The sequence below is a fragment of the Orycteropus afer genome, unplaced genomic scaffold (genome assembly GCF_000298275.1).
Source record: "Orycteropus afer afer isolate SDZICR_OR568_19922 unplaced genomic scaffold, OryAfe1.0 scaffold00061, whole genome shotgun sequence".
In the NCBI taxonomy this organism is placed as follows: domain Eukaryota; kingdom Metazoa; phylum Chordata; class Mammalia; order Tubulidentata; family Orycteropodidae; genus Orycteropus; species Orycteropus afer.
This window is the reverse complement of record NW_006921648.1, coordinates 10,517,523-10,527,137: the sequence shown is the minus strand read 5'-3', so window position 1 is coordinate 10,527,137 and position 9,615 is coordinate 10,517,523. Positions and strand designations below refer to the sequence as shown.

The 9,615-nt window shown below is 50.1% G+C and overlaps 1 protein-coding gene across 1 annotated transcript in view; it reads right to left on the bottom strand.

The window, feature by feature from the left end:
* The window catches only part of CLEC16A (C-type lectin domain containing 16A), a 278,156-nt gene that overhangs the window by 186,999 nt on the left and 81,542 nt on the right, over positions 1-9,615 (bottom strand). Inside the window, exons 12-13 of the mRNA XM_007939731.2 lie at positions 6,602-6,737; positions 1,541-1,641 (exon numbers count right to left, since the gene is read on the bottom strand). Of these exons, the coding sequence (XP_007937922.1) occupies positions 1,541-1,641; positions 6,602-6,737 (237 nt within the window). The remainder of the gene's footprint in view (positions 1-1,540; positions 1,642-6,601; positions 6,738-9,615) is intronic.

Genomic DNA, 9,615 nt, shown 5'->3' with positions numbered 1-9,615 from the left:
TGTAGGGAGCTCTGGTAGCATACCTAAGGCATTTGACTGCTAACCAGGAGGCTGGCAGTTCAAACCCACCAGCCACTCCTCGGAAGGAAGGCTGGGCAACCTACTTCCGTAGTGTTACCACCTCAGAAACCCAAGGAGGGGTCGCTATGAGTTGGGTCCAACTCGACAGCACATAACAACAACAACATGGGTGCTGTAACAAACTGCCACAACTTTGGGGGCTGAGGACAGCAGTTACTTGCTCTCTCCCCGTTGTGGAGGTCACGAGTCCAAAATCAGCATCTGAGGCTGAAAACCAGGTGTCAACAGGGCCGTACTACCTGAGAGACTCCAGGGAGAACGGCCTTTCCCTCGCAGCCTCTGCCGGCTGCTGGCACTTCTTCTCTGGAGGCTATGTCCCCACAGCTTCTTCAGATCTCTCTCTGCTCCGTCTGCATATCACCTTCTCCTCTGCGTGTCTGTGTCCAGCCCCCCTCTGCCTCAGTCTTAAAAAACACCTATGATGGCTTTTAGGGCTCACCTAGATAACGCAGAACAATCTCTCCAATTCTAAACCTTTAATTTAATCACAGCTACAGAGTCCAGTCTCCTCGGAAGGCAGATGGGGTAATATACTTCCGTAGTGATACCGCCTTGGCAACCCAAGCAGGGGTCGCTATGAGTCGGGTCCGACTCGACGGCACACTACAACAACAACAGAGTCCATTTTCCAAATAAGGCAGCAGTGTTCTGAGGATTAAGACTTGTTTCTTGAATGTCTCTAGCCATAGGCTGTCTTAATGAAAATTACCTCCACCAACTCCCCAATAAGCTTACCACAAACCCTACACATACTTCACCTGCTGTAATCAATGTCTCATCTACTGCAAGCCTCACTTTCAGCAGGGGCCAGAAGGAAAATTGCAGATTTCTTCTGCTAAGAGATCTTGGGTTGGAGATTGAGCACTTGCCCAGAGCAAGGCAGGTAGTGCTGTTCCTAAGCAGGCAGCAGTGAGTGGGTGGGCGCATCCTACTCAAACCTGCTACCTGTACAGGAGCCGACCCTTATCACCGAACCTAACAGGGGAAGCCAGAGTCACGTGTTTCCTCAGAAGGGAGCTCACACATCTACACACTCCTCCCAGGGTCCATCTGAGCTCTGAAGCCTGAGCGAAAACACCAGCTGTTAAAAGTAGCAAAACCCAGGCTACAGTTTGATGGATTTTAGTTCTGATGTCAGGAAAGAGGTTGGAAGCTAAGTCAGTTGTAAAACAAGGGGTCGGAAGAAAACCACAGTGTGAATGCAGACATACTGGGTTACACAGTCAGCGTTCTGACCTTTCGTGCCCCGAATGCCTCAGGAACCAATTTCTGTGCCTTCAGTCTGTAGAAAGATACCCGAGACATTCGAACAAGGTTGCAGAGAAGCTTTGTGAGTCTGTCCAAGTCAGGAAGGGAACCCCTCAATGCAAGTAGTTTTCCTTTCCCCTCAAACAGCAGAGAAGAGATGCCATGGGCCCTCAGGTCCCAGGTAGGAGGGCAGGTGAGGGGACATGCTTACCTTTGTTATGTGACATGGCATAGAGAAGGCAGAGCACGAAGAGGGCGTGGTAGTCCTCCTCAGGGCTGTCCAAGGCATGGTACACCATGTCCAGGAAGGGTCTGGAAAAGAGGGAGGCACACACCTGAGCCTCTGAACACGTGTCTCCTCGCACCTGCACGTGAGGGGCGAGCGGCCCTTCTCTCCCGCAGCTGTGCACTCACATAGCCCAGCAACCTTTACCGCGTCCCTGGTGTCTAGTCTAGCACCAGGCTCTGAGGCCACAGGGACAAGTCAGATCTCAGTTCTGCTCAGAGACAGCTGCTGTCTAGAGGGAGTAATTAACCAGGGAACAGACCTCTCAGTGGTTCAACAACTGTTCCCCAGGAGCCCCAGCCACTGTGGGAAGATGACAGAGTCCCCTGGTCCTGTGGCACTCACACATCAGATAAGAGGGCTGACACAGAGAACCAAAAGGCTCTAATATCATTGTTTCAAAGAGTGACAAGAAAATGAAGAAAGAAAATAGGGCAATGTGCTAGATGAACAGTACCAGACAAGACGCATACAAGTCCAAACAATTTCAAGAATGTGGGCTCTGGAGCCAGACTGCCCAGGTTCCAATTCTAATTCTTCCATTTGCCAGCTGCATGCTGCTGGGCGAGTTACTTAAAGCCTCTCTGTTCCCCCATTTATGCAGTGGGGACTACACCCCTGCAGGGTTATCATGAGGACGCAAGTGAAAATGATGGCTGACAGGCGTTCCGCTCAGGGCCAGGCCCAACTGGAAGGGGTTCAAGCCACAAGAGCTGCTATTTGGTTTCTATTTTTATCTTGAAGGAGCCCTGGTGAGGCAATGGTGAAGCGCTTGGCTGCTATCTGAAAAGTCGGTGGTTCAAACAAACCCAGTGGCTCCATGGAAGAAAGAACTGGCAGTCTGCTGCCATAAAAGTTACAGCCTTAGAAACCCTAGGAGGCAGTTCTACTCTGTCCTGTAGGGGCACTGAGAGTCAGAACCAACTCAATAGCACACAACAAGGACAGTTTTTCCATTCCAAGGGCACTTCCCTATGATCTCACTGTGGTAGGATCCCGGCCCAGGAATTTCTTGGATCAACTTTCCCCAACTGTAAGAATGGATCAGGAGGTCTCCTGCCTCTGACACTCTGTGGGTGACATTTGTAGAGCAGCTACACACATCAGAAACCACACACCCCAAACACTGTCCTTCAGCGAAGGGTCTGACCCAGAAGGACTCTCCAAAAACCCACTGCTGTCGAGTCGGACCCGACTCACAGCGACCCCTCCTTGGGTTTCCAAGGCGGTATCACTACGGAAGTGGATTGCCCAGAAGGACTCCACAACCCGACAATAACAGGATAAGCACAGATCGGGCCCACTGGCAGGAGATGCACACCCTGGGGCCTTCTGCAGCCATGCCCTTGGAAGGCCATGCCGAGGCCACGACTGCACATCACCTCAGGGAGTGACCAGGGCGTACTTAACCCCCGAAGCACACAAAGACCACTGTCCACACAGGCTGTCTGTAGAGGGTGAAATGGGGGGGGAGGGGCTGAGGAACAGGGAAGACTTTTCTTCGCATAACCTTTTAGACTTTTTGAATTTTGAACCTTCCTGTTGATTTAAACTATTAAACTGAAAGACAGAAAAGAAAAAAAACAGCAGAAATGTACTTGTCATAACATTTCAGGTTTTTTGTGAAACACAAAAATCCACAGAGAGACCTGAGCAGGGGCATTTATGTTCAGTCTCCCTTTGTCCCACCGCAGAGTGGGCCTCACCATCCACCTGCATCCATGGTTCCACCACACATGGGTCTGTAAGCCACCAATGACAATGCTTCCAAACTTAGGAGTAGGATGAAGCATACAATGTTTTCTGGTAAAACAGCTATTTGGCTTTGGGGTGTAGCTTCATTTGGGAAGAACAATGATTAACCAAATTCCCTGTCACAGGGGAAACCAAGTGCATGTGATCATCTTTCATGAGGTGACAGATGAATGCAGCCAGAAAGCATTTTGTTTCCTAAGTGACCAACAGAAATGAAGTGTGGAGTTTGATACAGATGAAGAAAAGGAAGAACAAAAAATGATGAACGTGGTATGGCCCAAGCTCTTGGCGGAAGAGAGGGTAGAATTCCCAAAAAGTAGGCAAGAAGGAAGAGACTGGGAGGCAACAGCCCTAACGTTAGTGACAGCTGCCCGTGAACTGGGATCATGGAGGCTTTTTTCCATTCTTTACGTGTTTCAAGGTTTAACATTTTATGAATGTGAATTGTTTTTATAATTAAAAAAAAAAAGATTTTTGGAATAGTTTTTAGTTAGTTGTACCTATATTAGGAGCCTTGGTAATGCAGTGGTTAAAGTGCTCAATTGCCAACTCCAAGATCAGTGGTTTGAATTCACCAGCTGTTCCTCAGGAAAAAGATGAGGTGGTCTGCTTCTGTGAAGATTTCAGCCTTGGAAACCCTCTGGGGCAGTTCTACTCTGTCCTCTAGGGTCGCCATGAGTCGGAATTGACTTGACAACAGCTGGTTTGGTTTTGGTATGTCCAGATTAAACCCCACATGAAGACATGGCCCATGCTGCGAAGGGCTGAGAGCAGTCCTGCCTTCTAAGCGGTTTCTTTGGGCTGTGGGTGAATGTCAAGATTCACATTGCATCACGGGGAGCACATTTCCACCCTCCCCCCACCTCAGCAGGGAGCTCTGGTGGCATAGTGGCTAAGGCATCTGATTGCTAACCAGAAGCCTGCTGGTTCAAACCCATCAGCCACTCCCTGAAAGGAAGGTTAGGCAATCTACTTCCGTAGTGATACCGCCTTGGAAACCCAACGAGGGGTCACTGTGAGTCGGACCTGACTCGACAGCAGTGGGCGGTCACCTCAGCAGCCTCCCTGCCTCAGTGCTAGGGGCTGGGGTGGCAGGGGCAGCAGCAGGGTCCCTGGTCACCAACAACTGGAGGCATGCAGAGGAGAAGGCTGTTCTCACCCTGGGCCAGGCTCTGTGAGGCACATCTGGCCCAGAGGCTCCTGGGTGGTGTGCTCACAACCCCCATAGGGCCCAAGTCAGGGCACCTGTCTCAGTTTCCATCTTAAACCAAGTGGCAGAAGATGCCCACTATAGCCACTCAAAAGTTAAAAACCAGTGTCAGTCACCCCTAAGAAAGATTTAAAAAAAATACCACCAACTCTAACAGTCTAGCATAATGTTTTGGTCGGTTTCTTTTTGATTTTAAGAACACACAGGTATTTTCTTCCTTTAACAAAGCTATAGTATTACCATACTATGCAAAATGCATCCCTGGGTCATTTATTAGTTCGTAAGCATTTGGAAACATCATGACACTATCCATTGACAAGCAGCCGGTTCTTATTCTATTCAGCAAATAGATCTTAATTTGCTTAAGCTTTCCCCAAGGCTAGTCACTCTTGGCTTCTCTAATTATGCATATTCCAAATGACCTTGTGCTGAGCATCTAAAGGTCTCTTCCCTCCTTTTGTGTTTAGAATGATTTCCTTAACTTTCAGAGCATAATGTGTACATTTTTTGCTGCCAAGCAAAATCAAAGCAGACTTTATAAGTTACAACTGATAGTCTAAACCACCCTTCCAGTATGTTGTTTAATAAAAACTAAAAATGGTTCCCCTGTGCATTTGATAAAAATTAATTCCATCTGTTAGGCAAATGCAGTGCTCTGAACCCGTTCTTCCTGGTTTAGTCATGGCTGACAAAGTGAAATCAGGGTGGACCCGAATTTGTAAAAACGTAGATAACTGGAACAGAGCAGGGCATAAGTCAACGCCCTATAGTAACTTAATCTCCCTCTTAGAAAACAGTGTGTGCATTGTGTAGCAGCCAAATCTCTTGAATAGCAGAGTTGGAAACAATGGTGTTCGGCTCAAAGATGGTGGCCGTCTATGCTGCTTTGAATATATGTCAACCTCCACAGTCCTGGCAATAATCCAGTCTCCCACATCAGGCTCCTGAAAGGGCTCATGATGCCCCTTCCAATTCTCCTATTCCAGGGCTTCCATGTACAATTTTTCTCATTTCAGTTATCATCCCAGCACACTCACATTTTACAAATTCAGGTCTGTCCCGATTTCTTTGCATTGGCCATGACTGTGCTGGTTCGAACCAGCCGGAAGCCCTGGGTAATTGAAACATTTGCCAAGCAAAAGGATAAACAAGATGTGGAAGAAAACATTAGTGTGTTTCAATGCCTCACTTTAATTTGGATTAATAAAATTAATTGAATTGAATGCCTGGTCGGCTGACAGAGGAACCGCCAGACTTGCTGGACATTTATTAATGCAAGGTATAGGACTAGGGGGACTCTGCAGGGTCTGTGCAGTGGGACTACTTTATAAGGACATCGCCCTGAAATGAGGAAGCCCTCCTAACTGTTCAGTGCATGGTCAGGGAGGCTGAGAGAGTTCAAGTTCAGCAGGGTGTCACTGAAATGAACAATCAAGCAGAGTCAAATGTAGACAGCAGGATTTGACCATGCCAGCCAAGTCAGTAGGGGCAGGTGCCACGGACGGTGATGTGAATGGCAGTGAATGAATGACAACAGGGAGATCCAAGCCTGACCCCAGGGGGAGCCTTCTTAGGAAGAGCCAATGTAAGGTGAGGTCACACCCTCTTAGATGAGGCCCAACACCAAAGTGCTCCAGGGGTGGTTGCAATGCAGCTTGGTCTCTTCCCGAGGTTAGCACTAGAATGTCATCTAAGCTCTGTCCCCTTGACCTCTCAAGAGGAGCCGTGCCTCTGGTGGTCAGGTGCTGGAGGAGGAGCAGGGAAAGACAGAAGCAGGAGGGTTTGGCTGAGACACAGAAGAGGCCATACAGTGTGGCAGGAAGAGGCCCCAAATTATTCTTGGTGATCACCATGGGCTGGGTGACCCTGGCAAGGCACTGGACCTCAATGCTGAGCCCATCTCCTATCGTGAGAGTGGCAACGCCCACTGACAGGGAGGTGGGCATCTGGCTAGCTCCTAGGCAGCCCCCGCCCGCAGCGCACAGCACACTCAGGAGGGCGGGGCCCCTCTGTCCAGCTACCTGCTGCACTGCACACTGTCACTGCAGCCAGTGGCCGCGGCGCTCTTCTCCTCGTCCGTGGTGTTCTGCTCCTGCATGGAGGTGCTGGCGGCCACTTCTGAGAGCTTGCTGCGCTCCATGATCACCATCTCGATCTCTGGAAGCAAACATGAAAATGGGTGAGGCCAGACAGTGCACTGACCTATCTTTACAGACACACTTGTGTGCGAGAAGAAGCACACGTAAACTGCTCCCAGTGTATCCAGCAAAGGTTCCACAGTGGGATCACAAACGTAGCAACACACTGGGGCAGAGGTAAGACAGAGGCCAGAACCCCTCTTTCCATTCATCTCAGAAAAACCACAAAATGTGCCCATGATTTTGACAAGAAAACATGAGTTGCAATCATTTCTTCTATCTCAGCATTAAAATAGATACCTTATGGATATCATACTTCCTCCCTCAAAGATGTGAAGCAGCTTAGAAGAAACAGTATGTGGTCAATAACACAGAACCAAATTCACTGAAAATATTCCAAGGCTGTGCACACTTTAGCAAAGGTTTTGCCATGACTCCAAAAGCTTGTTTTTTTCCTTTTCCATTCACTGCTTCCATGAGGAAGAGAGAGCTAAGGTACCTTGTTGTATTTTTTCCCAATTAAATAAAGGCAACTCACAGCAACCAACTAAAGCATGGTAAGCATTTTACTTTGCAGAAAACCTGATGAACCACTAAAGAGTATCTTGAATTAAAGATGGATGGTTTGTGTTTTAAGGTCTCTCAAAAAAAATGGGGTTCTTTGCCATGCACATGTGGGCCTGCTAATGGCATTTCCCCATCTTCAGACATAAACAAGATGACTGAGATGTGCACCTGCACTTCTGTTTCTGGAAGGATGAGAACACATACCTGGACCCAGACGCTGCCTCCACTGGTACCACTCTAGTCCAAGCCCCTCGTCTTCCCCAGGCCTCCCTTTCCTTTCTGCCTGCGCCCCCCCCCCCCAGTCTGCTCTCCATACAGATCCAAAGTGATTTTAAATGGAAATTAGCACATGTCATCCTTTTCCTCAAAACTCTCCAGCTCCTTCCCATCACACTTAGGATGAAATCCAAACGCTTTGCATGGGCTGGCCCCTGTCCACCTCTGAGCTCACCTCCCTGCCCTGTCCGCCCCACGCATTCACTCGCTCGCCTGTGCCCTGCCAGCTGTGCTGGAGCTCTTCCCGGTCCCAGAGAGCCCCAACTCAAGCCTGTTTCTGCCTCGGGACCTTTACACAGCTGTGTCCTCCGGCTGTGGCCCTGGCCTGTAAAGCCCCTGCCCACACTGCAGGCCCCTATTCCCCAGGTACAGCCCTGACCCCGGGGGCTGACACAGCAGAACTCAGCTCTTGGGCTCCTAACCTCAGGCCTCGGCCTGTAGAACAAGCGTGCTATGACGTGGTGTCCCCTTTCTGGCGTTTCACTCTCCCTGGACACCACGAGAATTCTGGGGGAAGGGCGGGGAGGGGAAGGGAGGAGAGAGACTAAAGCAAAGCCCAGATGGGGGCCCCAAACTGGAGTGGCTGGAGCCTAACCGTGGCTGGCACTTCGCATGGCACACCCCCCCACACAGAGAGCAGATGACAGCAGAGCTGCTCCAAGGGAAGACTGAGAGGATGGGGCCCCTCGGGCACTCCCCAGAGGTCCCCCAGGTCGCCTTCCAGAATCCCGGGGCTTCCCACAAAGGTGCCTCAAAACCACTGCTTTGGCCCAGCCCTGGATGCTGTGTCTGAGCAAACAGGGACCCAGAGTGCAGGAACCCTGCTAAGGAAACACAGTTGGAAATGTGGCAAAGCCAGCCGAGGGGCCCCGCCTCCCGCCCGGGCCCCCCGCTCAGGCCCCTTCAACCTCTTCGGCATGCTGGTCCTCACAGGCGGCAGCGCCTCCCCTGTCCTGTCCCGCCTCGCCCGCCTGTGGGATGAGAGCTCCACCGAGATCCACGTCCTCCACGGAGGACTGCCTTGTCTTCTTCCTCCTTTATAACTGTTTTATCCAAAATCAACCCTTAACAACAGCACTGGTCTACTGTCTAATTCACTGAAACAGTATGCACAATTCCATATTGGCAGAGACTAGTGGGTGGTGTTTTTACTCTAAACTGGATTCTCTGGCCACCTTTCAAAAACCACACAGGAGGGGACTGGCCATTCATGGAGGTTCAGGGTCACAATGAGCACCCTTCTTTATCCCACATGGGAGCATGGGGCCACGTCCCTTCTCCCTGCTGACAGGTACCACGCTCCCACCATGCACACTGCCAGAAGCCACCACCAGGGAAACAGGTCGATGGCTCACATGGACACAGATCTCACCTGACGGCCCGCGGCAAGCAGTGTTTTGGTTACCTAGTGCGGCACTTGACTGCTAACCAGAAGGCTAGTGGTTCAAACCCACCAGCCACTCCTCGGGAGGAAGGCTGGGCAATCTACTTCCGTAGTGAAACTGCCTCAGAAATTCAAGGAGGGGTCGCTATGAGTCGGGTTCAACTTGATAGCACATAACAACAACAACAACTGCCGCTCTGATAGGAATATACCATAAATGGGATGGCTTGAACAAACAAGAGTTTATTCTCTTATAGTTCAAGAGGCTAGAAATCCGAGTTCAAAGTGCAGGCTCTAGGGGTCCCTTGACCTTGGGCTTCAGCTCTGCCTCTTGCTCCCAGCCCACTGACGCTAGAGGCATCTCTTCACTCAGGCAGCTGCTGGCTGCTGAGGCTACCAAGCCCAAGGTCAACAAATAAAATGGCACAGTCCGAATATTACCAAACCACACAGTAAGCCATTAATTCAAGTCCATTGAGAGTCCCAAGGTTGGCAGAGCATGGCAGGCTGCTGAACAACGACTTGGCTACATGCAGGGTCCAAGCGTTCCATAAGCTAGAGACTGTTCCCCAAGACTTCTGCTTATATACAGGAAGCAGACCACATTCCCTAAGGCAGCTATTCAGCTGCTCATAGTAGATTCCACCATGGAGTTGATTACCAGTCTCAT